The 17675-nt window shown below is 52.0% G+C and overlaps 1 protein-coding gene across 1 annotated transcript in view; it reads left to right on the top strand.

Annotated features, from left to right (window-relative positions):
- The window catches only part of LAMC3 (laminin subunit gamma 3), an 86169-nt gene that overhangs the window by 42960 nt on the left and 25534 nt on the right, over window positions 1-17675 (top strand). Inside the window, exons 10-15 of the mRNA XM_030919061.1 lie at window positions 1937-2129; window positions 2294-2409; window positions 6299-6517; window positions 10099-10287; window positions 16167-16412; window positions 17285-17438. Of these exons, the coding sequence (XP_030774921.1) occupies window positions 1937-2129; window positions 2294-2409; window positions 6299-6517; window positions 10099-10287; window positions 16167-16412; window positions 17285-17438 (1117 nt within the window). The remainder of the gene's footprint in view (window positions 1-1936; window positions 2130-2293; window positions 2410-6298; window positions 6518-10098; window positions 10288-16166; window positions 16413-17284; window positions 17439-17675) is intronic.

The raw sequence follows: 17675 nt of genomic DNA, 5'->3' as shown, positions 1-17675 counted from the left end.
AATGATGGCTGGTGAAACCTCATCTCTACTAAAAATACAAAAAAGTTAGCCAGACATGGTGGTGCATGCCTGTAATCCCAGCTACTCAGGAGGCTGAGATGAGAATTGCTTGAACCCGGGAGACGGAGGTTGCAGTGAGCCAAGATGGCATCACTACACTCCAGCCTGGGCGACAGAGTAAGACTCTGTCTCAAAAAAAAAAAAAAAAAAAAAATGGGAGTATTTAGTGGTGTAAGCTTGGGGCAGTCCCAGGAGGGACTGGGTAGCCTATTGGTGGACTGTGACGCAGCCTTTACAAAGACTGCCGATTGTGGAACAGTATGTGGATCCATCTCACGTGTAGAACATGAGTAGCAAAAGATGGGGGGGAGCATTGCACTGGCGCTGGTGACTGATTCTGGAGGCTGAATCGGGGTGCAGCCGGAGCATGTGGCCACCATCTCCCAGGGCTCCCTGCTTCAGGCTGCTTCTGCACAGGTGAGCAATTCCCCCAGCCAGGAAACGCTCTGGGGCAGAGGGACACAGGGACTCTCAGTGTATCAGGAGCTGCCCACCGAAGCTGTGGCGGGGCATACTACAGAATTTGAGGGGTGCACTGCAGAATGAAAACTGCCCCCCAATTCCCAAATAGGGGGAAGTACCATTAAAGGTACTAAAATATAAACACTTGTTTTTCCCTACAATTTTGCCCTTTATTTGTCATGGTGTTTTTTGGTTTGCTATTTGATGCCATTCTAGGTAAAGGAAATTTTTAAGTTATTAGCAGGAAACATATTAAGTTATTAGCATGAATTTTACCTTTTTTTTTTTTTTCTTTTTGAGACGGAGTCTTGCTCTGTTGCCAAGGCTGGAGTGCAATGATGTGATCTCAGCTTACAGCAACCTCCGCCTTCCGGGTTCAAGCAATTCCCTGCCTCAGCCTCCTGAGTAGCTGGGATTACAGATGCCCGCCACCACAGCTGGCTAGTTTTTTGTATTTTTAGTAGAGATGGGGTTTCACTATCTCGGCCAGGCTGGTCTTGGACTCCTGACCTTGTGATCCACCCGCCTCGGCCTCCAAAAGTGCTGGGATTACAGGCGTGAGCCACTGCGCCCGGCTGCGTATTTTGTTCTTACGAGGACAGTGGAAATACTGCACACGACAAGCCCAGCCACTTTTATTTCACTCTTTGACACATGCATGTTCCACTAACACGGCACACGTCCGTGGCTTTCTCACAGGTAAGGGAAAGACTGCTGGGAAAGGAGGGTGGCCTGTGCTCTTTCCTCATGGGTCACGATCTTCCGAAGCAATGATTGATTGATACAGGGAAGTGACATGAGTCAGAAGGTACTGCACAGGGCTTCTCCGTGGTTTGTGTTTCTCGGAACACCAGTGCCTTCTTTCCAAGTTTGGAGCAAGTTCTGATTGGAAGGGAAGGTGTGGCCTGGGGCCCAGCGCGCATCTGCTCGCTCATCCAGCTCACTTACCTTAATGTCACCTGGAGTCCCGCCAAACTCCTGCTGCTGGGTGTTCCCTAGGAATTCCGTGTTCGTGGGCATCGTGAATGCTGCTCGCGAGCAGGCGGCAGCCTCTGTGGTCACACATGTGTGTGTATCCCCTCCGTTCATGCTTGGACTCCGTGTTCCATTGGACACCACTTCTAAAACCCTAGTTCAAAGATAAAATCATTAAGAATGTGAAGATGGTCACAGCAGAGCATGAAGCCAAGTGTGGGGACGTGTGTGACTGCACAGGTCACACTCCTGTGAAGCCGGGGACGGGCTGCGGAGGTGTGGGCGGGTCCCCTGCAGGGTCTGCCGTGCCGGGAGCTTTTGATTTTCTACCCACTGCACTTTTATCTTGTTTGAATGTTTAGTTGCCAATAAAATCAATATAGACTTTTAAAATCAAGCTAACCATATGAAGACTGTCAAAGCCTTCTTTTGTCTTCAGAGAAGTTCCTGGGAGACCAGCGGTTCAGCTATGGGCAGCCCCTCATCCTGACCTTCCAGGTGCCCCCCAGGGGCTCCCCACTCCCTGTGCAGCTGAGGCTGGAAGGGGCGGGCTTGGCCCTGTCCCTGAGGCACTCTAGCCTGTCTGGCCCCCAGGATGTCGGGCATCCCAGGGAGGTAGAGCTCAGGTTCCAGTAAGTATCCTCTTCTGTCCTGAGAGATGGGGAGGTGGGAGGGGTGGTCTCTGAGGTCCGGGCACATTTCAGATGCCCCTGTGGTCTGGGGGGCTGCACCCCATCCCCAGCCGTGGCACCCCCACCCTATGTCGGGATCTCACTTTGACCACTTCTCTCGCCAGCCTGCAGGAGACCTCTGAGGATGTGGCCCCTCCGCTGCCCCCGTTCCACTTCCAGCGGCTCCTCACCAACCTGACCAGCCTCCGCCTCCATGTCAGTCCCGGTCCCAGCCCTGCTGGTTAGTAAAGACAACCACATGCCCAAGACCCGAGCGCTTGCCAGTTCTCAGAACTGGGCTGGGCTCCTGGGGCCACGGTCTTGTTGGGACCTCGCGGCCAGGTGGTTATTGTCCTGTTTTGCCAAGAGGGAATCTGAGTCAAAAGTCAGGACCGTTGCCGGAAGTCATATAACCTGTGAAGGCAGTGGGGATGGTGGCTGAGGTCAGATGCAGGGACTGGACAGGAGAGAGGCCTAAAGGATGGGCCTCAGAGGCAGGTGTGTGGCCAGCAAGCCACCCAGACCCACTGGGTGTGGGCACTTCACCTTCGCTGAATCCACCAAGCCCCGGTCCCTGCCGGACGCAACCCACAGCCGGCAGTCCAGGAGTCCCCTAGGAGAGTGACTCCCATGCTGGTCACTGGTGGTATTCTACCTAAGCCACCGTAGGAGGATGTGGTCTTCCCAAAGGGGGCCAAGCCATCACACATCATTGATGGGGATCTGTCACCACCTCCCACCCTGGTCACAGTGATTGACAGCCTTAGCCTCTGATGTGCTCATTATAACCTACCCACACACGCTATTTTAAAAATCAATATAGGCCGGGAGCAGAAGTTCACGCCTGTAATCCCAACACTTTGGGAGGCCGAGGTGGGTGGATCATGAGGTCAGGAGTTTGAGACCAGCCTGGCCAACATGGTGAAACCCCATCTCTACTAAAAATACAAAATTTAAGTGGGCATGGTGGCATGCACCTGTAATTCCAGCTACTTGGGAGGCTGAGGCAGGAGAATCGCTTAAACCCGGGAGGCGGAGGTTGTAGTGAGCCAAGATTGCACCACTGCACTCCAGACCGGGCGACAGAGCAAGACTCCATCTCAAAACAACAACAGCAACAACAAGAAAAAAACAGCCCGGTGTGGTGGTCTGTACCTATAGTCCCAGCTACTCAGGAAGCTGAGACTGGAGGATCGCTTGAGCCCAGGAGGTTGAGACTGTAGTGATTTGTGCCACTGCACTCCAGCCTGGGTGACAGAGCGAGACCTTGTCTTTAAAAAAACAAAACAAAAAACAAAAACCTTAGTGTCTGTGTGTAAAATGAAGCTGAGCTCTAGGCTCAGATGTTTACAAAGGGGTTTTTCTACCCTTCCAGCACCAAGCAGGACATTTGAAAGTCACGTGGGGAGTTTCTGGGAATGTCAGTTTCTGGGAACTTTAGGCCTCTTCATCCACATGACAACTAACATGTCCTCAGATTTGCTTCCAGGGGAGGGAGATTTTGCTCTTTTTGAGAACCTCTGGCTCAAATGGTCAGTTTTCCCCGGGCCTCTTTTGAGTCCAAGGGTGCTGGAATGCACTGGAGAAGCAGGTGATATAGTGACCCTCCCTCGCACCTGCAATCCCCAAACTTCCTCTTTCCATGGGTAATGTTTTGGGAGGCCTCTCTCTAAATCTTTCTGTGTGTATGTGCTTAACATCTGTATTTTTTTTTTTTTTTTTTTTTTTTTTTTTGAGACAGAGTCTAGCTCTGTCGCCCAGTTTGGAGTGCAGTGGCGCGATCTGGCTCACTGCAAGCTCCACCTCCTAGGTTCACGCCATTCTCCTGCCTCAGCCTCCCGAGTAGCTGGGACTACAGGCGCCCGCCACCTCGCCCGGCTAATTTTTTGTATTTTTAGTAGAGACGGGGTTTCACCGTGTTAGCCAGGATGGTCTCGATGTCCTGAGTTCGTGATCCGCCCGCCTCGGCCTCCCAAAGTGCTGGGATTACAGGCGTGAGCCACCGCGCCCGACCTTTTTTTTAAACATAGAAATGTGATTACACAGTCGGGCGTGGTGGCTCATGCCTGTAATCCCAGTTCTTTGGGAGGCCGAGGCGGGCGGATCGGTTCAGCTCAGGAGTTTGAGACCAGCCTGGGTAACATGGTGAAACCCTGTCTCTGCTAAAAATACCAAAATTAGCTGGGAGTGGTGGTGCACACCTATAATCCCAGCTACTCGGGAGGGAGAATTGCTTGAACCTGGGAGGCAGAGTTTGCAGTTAGCCAAGATCATGCCACTGCACTCTAGCCTGGGTGGCAGAGACAGACCCTGTCTCAAAAAAAGAAAGAAAAAGAAAGAGAGAGAGAGGAAGGAAGGGAGGGAGGGAAAAGAAAAGAAAGAAAAGTAATCACACAGTACAATATTCTGGGACTTACTTTTTGTCAGCTAACCAGCTAACATTGTGTCCTGGAGGTTGTTCCTTGTCATTACGCGTAGAAAGCCTGGTTTTCTGTGTCTGGTGTGTAAGATCCTGCGGTATGGGTGCTCTGTGAGGTTTTAGCCATCCCCCTATTGACAGGCACTTGAGTGGTCTCCAGTTTTCCCCATTACAACCGTGTCACAGGGAATAGGGACCAGACTCATAGAAAGGTCTTGGTATTCCAGTATAAGTGTTGCTTTAGGACAGAGTGCTGGAAATGGAGATATTAGGTCAAAGAGGGAGCATTTTCCATTTTCATCCACGCTGCGGAATTTTCCTTCAGAAGGCCTGCTCTGATGAGGAGTGTCGGCTGCCCCCAGTCTCCCTGTTCTGTGTCTACAGATGGTCGTTTTCATATTTTGCCCAGAGTTTATAGTCGTTTTCTGTGGGAAGGCTGATCTGCCAGGACCCCTACTCCTCTGTTACTGGAAGCAAAACCTCCTGATTAGTATTCATACATCCACACTCATTTTTTTTCAAATATCAGATTTCTTTATTTTTAAAACGTACCCATTATAGTTTATCTAAATGCAAAATGTTCACTTTCCTTGCAGGTAAGAAATGTCACTGACATTTCTGTATCAATTAGCTTCTCTTACATCAAAATCCTGTTCTAGTCATTAGTCTCAAAATCTCCTATAACACTTAGAACTTTAGGCTGGTCGTGGTGGCTCGTGCCTGTAATTCCAGCACTTTGGGAGGCTGAGACAGGAGGAGTCCTTGAGGTCAGGAGTTCAAAACCAGCCCGGGCAACAGGGCAAAACCGTTTTTCTACAAAAAATTTAAAAATTAGCTGGGTGTGGTGGCACACACCTTTGGTCTCAGCTACTTGGGAGGCTGAGGCAGGAGGATCATTTGAGGCCAGGAGTTCAAGGCTGCAGTGAGCTATGGTTATACCACTGCTCTCCAGCCTGAGTGACAGAGCAAGATTCTGTCTCTCTTAAAAACAAACAAAACAACAAGAAAAATCTTAAAACTTTAGAAATAGACCTTACACTTTGCCTAAATGTAGCATTCAGTTATGAGCAGGCCAGGTGAATTTCCTACACCCCATCCTCCACTAAAATTCGTCTATAAAATGTTATCTGTCTGAGAGGTGTGAATGGTATCATCGTTGTTTAAATCTATATATCTTTAATAACCTGTGGAGTGGATATCTTTCCATAAAATTCTCAGCCATATCTATTTCTTCTTGAAAACTGCCGATTCATCTCCCTTACCCTTGAATGGACTATTAAAAAAAAAAAAAAAAATTCAACCGGCACAGTGGCTCACACATGCAATACCAGCACTTTGGGAGGCCAAGGCAGGGGGATTACTTGAGGCCAGGAGTTCAAGACTAGCCTGGGCAACGTGGAGAAACCCGATCTCTACAAACATTTTAAAAATTAGCTGGGCTTGGTGGCTTGCCTGTAGTCTCAGCTCCTGGGGAGGGTGACGTGGTAGGATCACTGGAGCCTGGGAAGTCGAGGCTGCAGAGCTATGATTGTACCGCTGCACTCTAGCCTGAGTGACAGAGAATCTGTCTCAAAAAAAAAAAAAATCATTGATTGTTAGGCTGCCTTTATATATGTGGGCCTGGTTCATATGTGAATAGGAGGGTTTTGAGGGGAAGCATGTGCAGGGAGCTTGTGCCTCCTCTCTTCCTCTCTCCCTTCTCGCCCTGCAGGCCAAGTGTTCCTGACTGAGGTCCGGCTCACATCTGCCCGGCCAGGGCTTTCCCCGCCAGCTTCCTGGGTGGAGACTTGTTCATGTCCCAATGGCTACATGGGCCAGTTCTGCGAATCCTGTGCTCCGGGATACAAGAGGGAGATGCCACAGGGGGGTCCCTATGCCAGCTGTGTCCCCTGCACCTGTAACCAGCATGGCACCTGTGACCCCAACACAGGTGAGTGTCCCGGCACCCCATCTGAAGGCACCTGGGTTATACCCAAAACAGCGAGATGAGTACTGACCTGAACAGGGCCAGCCTGGCACAGGCATTGAGGTGTTGGCCAAGCTGAGGGGCAGTGTGGGCACTGAGCTTTCCCGTGCTGCTTACTGCCTGGGCGCCTCATATTTTAATAAAAGTTACTACTGGGATTTATTGAAGCCTCAGACTCTGTGCCAAGGACTTTTTATGCATCAGGTGAGAGCCGTAAGCCAGCTGCTATGCAGGCCGTCTGTCCGTGCCACCTTCTCCCCGGGCTGATCCTTTTCCCAGGAAGGACCAAAGAAAGACCTCAGGGGTTCTTACATGCAGAGGGTGCTGTGAGGAAGGGCAGAGGCACCAGCATGGTGGGTGACAGCAGGAGGGTTCTCATGAGGGTCACACAGGTGACAGCAGCTCATAGGTGCCAACCCAGAACCACAGACCTGCCACCCTCACCCCTTAGTGGCCTTGAGAAAGTCACTTCCCTCCCTGAGCCTGCTTCCTCTTCTGTAAGGTGGGGATATTGACAGTATATACACAGCCTCTGTTTCTACACAAAGCCGCATGGAGGTCAGGAGACACTGAGGCTCTGAAAACACAGGCCTGGTTGCATCAGCGCTCAGCCATGGCTAACCAGGAGTACCTTAGGGAAGCGCAGATAATGAAAGTCTCTACTTTTCAGGACACTTGGGAAATAATAAAATAGTGTCACCAGGTTCCTATATGTGCTATTCGCCTTCTCTACACTACATCATTGACTCCTGCAGACATTCTCGCGGGAGCCAGGACCCTTCCTGTCCCGTCTCACAGGGGAGGGCCCCACGGGCAGATATGTGGCCAGCAGGCGGCAGAGCCGTGCCTCCCTCCAGCCTGGACTCCCAGGGCCTGGTCACTACTGGCTACTCGTTCCCACTTCTTTTAGTTTTATTTTATGTTTTATATTTTATTTTATTTTTTGTGGGGGGTGACAGAATCTCGCTCTATTGCCTATGCTGGAGTGCAGTGGCACAATCTTGGCTCACTGCAGCCTCCTGCTGGGTTCGAGAGATCCTCCCACCTCAGCCTCCTGCGTAGCTGGGATTATAGACACCTGTCACCATGCTCAGCTCATTTTTATATTTTCAGTAGAGATGGCGTTTTACCATGTTGAGGCTGGTCTCAAACCCCTGACCTCAAGTGATCCACCTGCTTCAGCCTCCCAAAGTGCTGGGATTACAGGTGTGAGCCACCACGCCTGGCCCACTGATCCCCACTTCTATAGGAGCAGACCTGGCCTTGCTCGGGGTCACATGGCCAGGAGGCACTTAAGTAGGCTGGGCCCAGGCCTCTCTCCACTCCCACACAGAGGGCCTCATGCCTAGATGCCTGCTGCCTCCCCAGAGCAGGTGGGGGCTCTCTGAGAAGAAGGCTACTGGGCATTTTTCTTCCTGAAAAGACAGTAGCAAGGCGTGGTGGCTCACGCCTGTAATCCCAGCACTTTGGGAGGCCAAGGTGGGTAGATCACCTGAGGTCAGGAGTTCGAGACCAGCCTGGCCAACATGGTGAAACCCATCTCTACTATCTCTACTAAAAATATAAAAATTAGCTGGGCGTGGTGGCGGGCACCTGTAATCCCAGCTAGTCAGGAGACTGAGACAGGAGAATCGCTTGAACCCAGGAGGCAGAGGTGGCAGAGAGCTGAAATCATGCCATTGCACTCCAACCTGGGCGATAAGAGAAAGACTCTGGGGGGAGGGGGAAGAGGCCAGGCGCGGTGACTCACGCCTGTAATCCCAGCACTTTGGGAGGCCAAGGCAGGCAGATCACCTAAGGTTGGGCGTTCAAGACCAGCCTAGCCAACATGGTGAAATCCCACGTCTACTGAAAATACAAAAATTAGCCAGATGTGGTCAGGTGCCTGTAATCCCAGCTACTTGGGAGGCTGAGGCATGAGAATTGCTTCAACCCGGGAGGTGGAGGTTGTAGTGAGCCAGGATCATGCCACTACACTCTGGCCTGGGTGACAGAGCAAGACTCCATATCAAAAAAAAAAAGAAGTCGGCTGACGTAGCCAGGGAGGGCAACCACAGCCACACGCCACATGCCACACACCACATACAGGGCACTCTCTCTTCTTGTGTCCATGGCAGGCATTGGTAATCGAGCCCAGATGAGGCCATGTAATCCCTCCCTGTTGCAGTGCTTCCCGCAGCCCCTCTGGAGGAAGCAGAGTCCTCCCATGGCTGGGATCAGTCTGTCATCCCCACAGAGCCTCTGGCCCTGCCACAGCATCCCGCTCAGCTTGGCCAACTCCTCATCTGTGAAATGGGCAGTGTAACCCTGCTCCCTAGGCTGGGAGGAGGAATGAGCCTATGGGTGCTGGGCCTAGGCTGGGGCAGTTCCCTTTGGATGCCAGCCCTGCTGTGCGTGAGCGGCCTGGTCCTCACTCTTCCTCCCAGGTCACCTTGTCTTGGCTGCTGGGGTGCTTGCTGCCTGGGGACCTCCTGGAAGTGGTGGTCTTGGTTAACCCCGTCTCAGCCAGGCTTCTCACTCAGTCCCTGGCAGTGGGCCTCCCTTCTCAAGCAACCTAGGCTCTGAGCAGATGCCAGGTGTGGTCATCCTGGGGAAGAAGAGTTTGCAGAATCCACCATCATCAGGAGCCAGAGGGCAGAAACAGGGGTTCCCGCCTCTGAGACTAGGTATCCCCTGTGTATCCCAAACCACATAAAGGGGAGCCTCTTTGCAAAGTCACGTGAGGCAGAATTCTGGGTCTATGTCTCCCTTGGAAAAGTTGCTCTTCCTTTTGGTCCCTTGGAATCAAGAGGACAACCGTGTAGCGAATGGTAGCTGTGTCACCTGTTGGTTCAGAGAGAGATTTCGGAACACAAAATAATAACAGTGCTGGCCGGGCGCAGTCGCTCATGCCTGTAATCCTAGCATTTTGGAAGGCCGAGGTGGGCAGATCGCTTGAGGTCAGGAGTTTGAGACCAGCCTGGCCAACATGGAGAAACCCCATTTCTACTAAAAATACAAATATTAGCCAGGTGTGGTGGCGCACACCTGTAATCCCAGCTACTTGGGAGGATGAAGCAGGAATATCACTTGCACCTAGTAAGTGGAGGTTGCAGTGAGCCAAGATTCTCGCCATTGCACTCCAGCCTGGGTGACAGAGTGAGACTGTCTCGACTAGTGATAATAATAATAACAACAGCATCGACTATTATGTGTGCCAGAGAGTGTGCAAGGCACTTTGAATGCATGGTCTTGTTGGACCCTGACAAGAATCCTTTGAAGTCAGTGCTGTGGTTGTTCCCATTTTGCAGATGAGGAGACTGAGATGTGGGGGCATTAGACAACTTGCCCAGCTTTGCACAGGCAGTAAGTAGTGGACATGAACCGGGTGGTCCAGCTCCAGACCTGGACCCTCAATCCCCAGGCCCTGCTGCCTCCGCCTGGGAAAGGTTCCCACCCCCCTTCTGCCCGGGATGTGCTCCCTGACCTCTCCTGCCAGGATGCCCACCATCTCTGGGCATTCTGGATTCAGATAGTGGTAAACAGGTGCTTGTCTTGCCCCTCAGGGATCTGCGTCTGCAGCCACCATACCGAGGGCCCATCCTGTGAACGCTGCTTGCCGGGTTTCTATGGCAACCCCTTCGCGGGCCAAGCCGATGACTGCCAGCCATGTCCCTGCCCTGGCCAGTCGGCCTGCACGACCATCCCAGAGAGCGGGGAGGTGGCGTGCACCCACTGCCCCCCGGGTCAGAGAGGTGAGTGACTCCTGCGCCTGAGCCCTGCCCCACCGAGGGCCAAGTCCCGGCGCTGTGACTCTGCCCTGGGCTCCAGGGTTAGGGCTCTGGGTTTAGGGTGTGGCAGGTGAGGGAGAGCCCAGCTTATAGGCAGCAGGCATGACCTCTGGGGACACGGAATCCCTTAGCCCCATAACCAGAGCCCCAGGCTGCTGCATATTGCCAGCAGAATTTGGGCCATTTAAAATTTGGGCCATTGAAAAATACTCATATCTGGTCCCTGGCCCCTTAGAGTCTGGGTTAGTGATAGTTGAACAAGTTCCCTGGGTGATTCTGTCACACAGCTAAGGTGGAAAACCTCAATTAAACTTCTAGCCTTTAAAAAACGTCATCAGGTGATGTACAAAGCAGAACCACCCACGCCCACCCTTGTTCTCAGGCTTATTGCATTCTTTCCTGCTCTGGACTTAGACATCCTCGACTCTGATTTTTTTTTTAAAGCAGCTTTATTGGCCGGGCGCGGTGGCTCAAGCCTGTAATCCCAGCGCTTTGGGAGGCCGAGATGGGCGGATCACGGGGTCAGGAGATCGAGACCATCCTAGCTAACATGGTGAAACCCCGTCTCTACTAAAAAATACAAAAAAAAAAAAAAAAAAAAAAAACTAGCCAGGCGAGGTGGCGGGCGCCTGTAGTCCCAGCTACTCGGGAGGCTGAGGCGGGAGAATGGCGTAAACCCAGGAGGTGGAGCTTGCAGTGAGCTGAGATCCGGCCACTGTGCTCCAGCCTGGGCGACAGAGCGAGACTCCGTCTCAACAAAAAAAAAAAAAAGAAGAAAAAGCAGCTTTATTGAGATACTATTCATACACCTGACAGTTCACCCATTTAAAGCGTACAATTCGGCTGGGTGTGGTGGCTTATGCCTGTAATCTCAGCACTTTGGGAAGCCAAGGTGGGCAGATCGCTTTAGTCTAGAGTTCAAGACCAGCCTGGGCAACATACCAAGACTCGCATATCTAAAAAAAAAATACAAAAATTAGCTGGGTGTGGTGGTATGCACCTGTAGTCCCAGATACTCTGGAGGCAGAGGTGGGAGGATGGTTTGAGCGTGGGAGGTGGAGGCTTCAGTGTGCCCAGATTTCACCACTGTACTCCAGCCTGGGCGACAGAGCCAGACTTTGTATCCAAAAAAAAAATTTAAATAAAGTATAGGCCTGGTGCGGTGGCTCATGCCTGTAATCCCAGCACTTTGGGAGGCTGATGCAGGCGGATCATGAGGTCAGGAATTTGAGACCATCCTGGCTAACACGGTGAAACCCCGTTACAAAAAATTAGCCAGGCGTGGTGGCGCGCACTTGTAGTCTCAGCTACTTGGGAGGCTGAGGCAGGAGAATCACTTGAATCCAGGAGGTGGAGGTTGCAGTGAGCCGAGATTGCGCCATTGCACTCCAGCCTGGACAACAAGAGCGAAATTCCATCTCAAAAAATAAAGTAAATTCGATGACTTTTGGCATATTACAATATTAATTTTTATTATGATAAAATATATATAACATGAAATTTGCCATTTTAACCATTTCTAAGTGTGTAACTCAGCATCAGGAAGTACATTTGCAATGCTGTGCAGCTGTCACTCATCCATCTCTAGAACTTTTTCGTCATCCCAGACAGAAACCGCACCAATCAAATGTATTGTTGAGGCCGGGCGCCATGGCTCACGCCTGTAATCCCAGCACTTTGGGAGGCCAAGGCAGGTAGATCACCTGAGGTTGGGAGTTCAAGACTAACCTGGCCAACATGACAAAACACCATGTCTACTAAAAATACAAAAATTGGCTGGGAGTGGTGGCAGACACCTGTAATCTCAGCTACTTAGGAGGCTGAGACAGGAGAATCGCTTGAAACCAGGAGGTGGAGTTTGCATGAGCCAAGAGTGTGCCACTGCACTCCAGCCTGGGCGACACAGCAAGACTCCATCTCAAAAAAATTAAAAAAAAAAAGTATTGTTGAATAGATAACAGCTGTTCTCCTCTCTGTCTCTATGAATTTGACTGCTCCCAGTATTCCATTTAAATGGAACCATACAGTATTTGTTCTTTTGGGTCTGGCTTGTTTCACGTAGTGTAATTTTTTAAGATTCCTAGACATCTGATTTTGCTTTTGGTACTTGTGGCTGCATTAAATTGATTTGTCAAATGCCATGTGCTTTCACTGGGACCATTCTGAAAGCAGTTCTCTGGCAGCCAACAGCCAACAGGGCAGGGCGGATGGCCACAGAGCCAGGAGCTCAAGAACCGAGGGATGGAGATTGCACCGCAGAACCCTGCACCTCACTGGCCACCATGCTGTCCCTCCATTCTCATTATCTTCCTTACATTTTCTAGCTCCCGACTGTGGCTCCCCTGGCTTGCAGATATGCGTGAGGCCAGTGAGAATGGACAGTTAGAAAAGCTCAGGCGGACCCAGGCTGAGACATACTTGAGGGAGGATTTCAGGGGAGCAGGCTGTGCTGTGTGCAGAGGGGACCACCCTTGAGAGGGAGGGTCACCTGGAGTGGACTTTAGACCTGGGACCTTCTGCCACTACCCTTCTTACCTACACCAGTGTCCTCTGGGTCCTGGGAGGGCCTCACACACCAAGAGCTCACCTGGGGACGTCTGAGTCAGGATTGACCGAGGTCAGGTCCTGATTCTCACTTGTCCCGGGACGACTCCTGCCTGCCATCCTGGCCCCTTGCAGCCCTTCCCAGGACCTCCAGAGCTGCCTCCTGCCCTGTGAGCTGTCCCCACCTGGTTCCAGGTGAATGGCCACTTAACCATGGGGCTCATTCTTCATCATCAGTTTCAATCTCCCCCTTTCCTGTCTTATTTTATTTCTATTTTAGAATCTACAAGGCGGGTGCTAGCCTCGACCTTGAACTCTGTTCCAGTTTGTCTTTTCCTTTCCTTTCCGTTCCATTCCATTCCATTCCCCCCTTCCCTTTTCAGGGTTGCCCTTAGCACTATTAACTTTTTTTTCTTTGGAAACAGAGTCTGGCTCTGTCCCCCAGGCTGGAGTGCAGAGGCGCGATCTCAGCTCACTGCAACCTCCGCCTCCGAAGTTCAAGCGATTCTCCTGCCTCAGCTGCCTATAGCTGAGATTCTCCTGCCTGTAGCTGGGATTACAGGCACCTGCCACCACGCCTGGCTAATGTTTGTATTTTTAGTAGAGATGGGATTTTGCTATGTCGACCACACTGATTTTGAACTCCTGGCCTCAGGTGATCCACTCACCTCAGCCTCCCAAAGTGCTGTGATTATAGGTGTGAACCACCATGCCCGGCCAGTACCATTAACTTCATTTCAACTGACCAATGACTTTTGAGGACACAAGGGGCTCACAACTATTCTTCACAGTGGCAGCAGCTATTTTTTAATTATAAAATTATTACATACTCTTGACTGACTTAGTAACTTCAGAAAAAATAAATGAAAAAATAGAAATAAATGTACATACTCGTTGTAATGTTGGAGCAGTGTAAAAATATTAAGAGGAACATGAAAAAAACATGTAAGCGGCCAGGCACGGTGGCTCACACCAGTAATCCCAGCACTTTGGGAGGCCAAGGCAGGTGGATCACCTGATGTCAGGAGTTCAAGACCAGCCTGGCCAACATGGCAAAACCCCGTCTCTACTAAAAATACAAAAATGAGCTGGGTGTGGTGGTGCGTGCCTGTAATCCCAGCTAGTTGGGAGGCTGAGACAAAAGAATCACTTGAACCCAGGAGATGGAGGTTGCAGTGAGCCGAGATCATGCCATTGCACTCCAGCCTGAGCGACAGAGCAAGATTCCATCTCAAAAAAAAGAAAAAATAATAATATGAGCAAAGCAGCATTCCTGTCACGTCCAGGGGACCGTGGCTATTACTTGGGCCTGACATTGGTTTCATGTAGAGATAGGCAGAGAGATGGACATGTTTATAAAGAGTGGCTGATACCACATGAAGCACTTGGAACAAGTATGTTCTTTTATGCTCCGTCTATGTCCAGAGTGGATCCCTAGAAACACCCTCCAAAAGCCCCCTCACACAGCATCTCTTCTGTGGCTCACAGTGACCTGGGGGCTGGAAGATGAGCCAGAAAGTCCGGGTCAAACCCAGAAAGCAGGGCAGGAGTCTGCAATGCAGAGTCTAGAGAAAGTTCAGGAAACATGAGAAACAGAAAAGGTAAAGGGGCCAGGGACTGCACAGGAAAATCCACCCAGCTAAGAGGGAGATGAGGAAGAGGACCAGGAGAAGCAGGTGACTGACCGTTGGATGGTGACAATGAAGAAGGTGAGGAAGAGGATGATCAAGACAATGGTAATGAAGAAAATGAGGATAATGATCAGAATGATGACAATGAGGTGATGATAAAGATAAGGTGACAATGACAGTTGTGCGGGTGCAGTGGGAATGTGGACCTCAATTCTGTGGGCAACTGTGACCCCCCTGTCTGGCCACTGCCTGCGCTGGCTCACAACACCACAGGTGACCACGGGTGATGATGAGGATAATAGTCAAGAAGGTGATGATGATGAAGATAATGGTCAAGATGACAATGGTGATGAAGGTGATGATGAGGAGGATAATGGTCAAGATCATGAAGAAGAAGGTGATGGTCAACATGAGGATGAAGTAGGTGATGAGGATGAGGATAATGGTCAAGATGATGAGGAAGATAACGGTCAAGATGATGAGGAAGGCCAGGTGTGGTGGCTCATGCCTGTAATCCCAGCACTTTGGGAGGCTGAGGTGGACACATCACCTGAGGTCAGCAGTTTGAGACCTGGCCAACATGGCAAAACCCCATCTCTACTAATAATACAAAAAAATTAGCCAGGCGTGGTGGCACATGCCTGTAGTCTCAGCTACTTGGGAGGCTGAGGCAAGAGAATCACTTGAATCCCAGAGGTGGAGGTTGCAGTGAGCCAAGATTGCGCTTCCAGCCTGGGTGACAGAATGAGAATCCATCTCAAAAAATCATAAAAATAGCCAGGCATGGTGGCTCACGCCTGTAATCCCAGCCCTTTGGGAGGCCGAGGCAGGCGGATCACAAGGTCAGGAGCTCGAGACCATCCTGTCTAACACGGTGAAACCCCGTCTCTACTAAAAATACAAAAAATTAGCCAGGCATGGTGGCAGGCACCTGTAGTCCCAGCTACTAGGGAGGCTGAGGCAGGAGAAAGGTGAACCCGGGAGGCGGAGCTTGCAGTGAGCTGAGATCGTGCCAATGCACTCCAGCCTGGGAAACAGAGCAAGACTCATCTCAAAAAAAAAAAAAAAAATACAAAAATTAGCCAGGCATAGTGTTGTGCACCTGTAATCCCAGCTACTAGGGAGGCTGAGGCAGGAGAATCGCTTGAACCCAGGAGGCAGAGGTTGCAGTGGGCTGAGGTCGCACCACTGCACTCCAGCCTGGTGACAGAGCGAGACTCCATCTTGATAATAATAATAAAAGATGATGATGAAGAAGGTCATGATGGTTGAGGTGCTGATGGGGATAGTGGTGATGGTGAAGATGATGGTGACGATGATGATGAGGGTGTGAGGACAGATATGTGATGATAGCCACTGCTGCTGAGTGCTTACTACATGTCAGGCCGGATGTTAAGCGCTTTTCACAAATTATGTCACAGTCCTATGGGGAGCCGCCGTTGTTGTCCCCACTTTAGAGAAGAGGAACCTGAGTTCCTAGAGGTGCAGTGGCTTGCCCGGGACCACATAGCTGTGGGCAGCCACTGGGAGCTGGTCCCAGATCCTCCTGCCCAAGCCTGTGCTTTGCCCCGGGGAGGCTGGAGGGACGCTTGCTCTGCTTCACACCCATCCTCATCCCTGGTGGGCCCAGCTGACTGCGTTCCTCACACGTGCTCCCTCTACACACAGGGCGGCGCTGTGAGGTCTGTGATGATGGCTTTTTTGGGGACCCGCTGGGGCTCTCGGGGCTCCCCCAGCCCTGCCACCAGTGCCAGTGCAGCGGGAATGTGGACCCCAATGCCGTGGGCAACTGTGACCCCCTGTCTGGCCACTGCCTGCGCTGCCTGCACAACACCGCGGGTGACCACTGTGAGCGCTGTCGTGAAGGTTTCTATGGGAGCGCCCTGGCCCCTCGGCCCGCAGACAAATGCAAGCGTGAGTACCCACCTCCAGACCCCGGGGTGGCGCACAGTGGGCCCCTTCTCCTCTGCCCTGGCTCAGGACCCAGAAGGGGTGACTAAGGAACCCACTGGAACCAGCTGGCCCCTCTGCAAGACCATCCAGCCTCAGGCAGGTCACTCCCCTTCCCTGTCTCCGTGTCCAGAAAGCACAGGGGTTTGCCCCTCTCCAGGGTCTCTTTCAGCCAGGAGATCTCATAAACTCTGATCCCAAAGCCTGGATAGTCTACCGCTTACCTCCCGCTCTGCAGTTAGCACGTATGGCTGACCCGGTGATCGCCCTGCGCCGGGTCTCCACGGCCATGCTTACCGGCATCGCCTCAGTCAACATTCAGCCCCTGGGAGGCTCCCAGAGCCCTGCAGGACTGAAGCTCAGTCTTCGCCCCACACTGATGTGCTTGGAGCCCTTTCCTACACTGCAGCTGCCGGCTCCTGCTCACTTTTTTTGTGGAACCCCGGCAGGAAACACAGCTCTGGCCCAGAATGAGATGCTCCCCTGGTGGTGGCCAGGAGAGCAGGGTCACGGGACCCAGAGCAGTGGGTGCAGGGCTTTGCCTATGACCCTCGCCCAAGTCTCTGGCCCTCTGCAGCCTGCCAGGGCTCAGGGCAGGCTCAGAAGGACTGTCTGCCGCCATGACCGTCCTGGGCTGTCCCTCTAAGGATGTAGTCAATGGGCTGAGGCTTGAGCTCGGTCCTGGAGCCTTTTTCCAGCAGGGGCTTTGGAATCTGGGCTGAATGTGCAGTATCATCTCTGGAGGCTCCCCCATCTCCTCTGCCTCTGTTGGACCTCCAAAGGTGGAACAGACAATCTGCATTGTTGCCAACACCCCTTCCTGCTCCTGCCCCCAGCCTGCAGCTGCCACCCACAGGGCTCGGTCAGTGAGCAGATGCCCTGCGACCCAGTGACAGGCCAGTGCTCCTGCCTGCCTCACGTGACTGGACGGGATTGTAGCCGCTGCTACCCTGGCTTCTTTGACCTCCAGCCTGGGAGGGGCTGCCGGAGGTAAGTAGGGTGAGACTGCTGGCGCCCTGGGGACCTCACCAGGATGGAAGAAGGCACCAGGCAGCCCCCAGGGAGGGGCCTGGTTCAGAAGGTGTTGTCCTAGGCCCACTGCCAAGCGCGTTGTGCCCTTTGCCAGAGGGGGGCAAAGGGATGGACCCTTGGCATCGGACTCATGGTCCTGCCAGCCTAGGATGCAGGCCAAGAGCAGCCCTAAGGGATGTCCAGGTGGGCAGGTGG

This window comes from Rhinopithecus roxellana, chromosome 16, assembly GCF_007565055.1.
Source record: "Rhinopithecus roxellana isolate Shanxi Qingling chromosome 16, ASM756505v1, whole genome shotgun sequence".
Taxonomy (NCBI): domain Eukaryota; kingdom Metazoa; phylum Chordata; class Mammalia; order Primates; family Cercopithecidae; genus Rhinopithecus; species Rhinopithecus roxellana.
The sequence above is the reverse complement of the archived record's forward strand: the minus strand, read 5'-3'. Positions and strand labels throughout refer to the sequence as shown.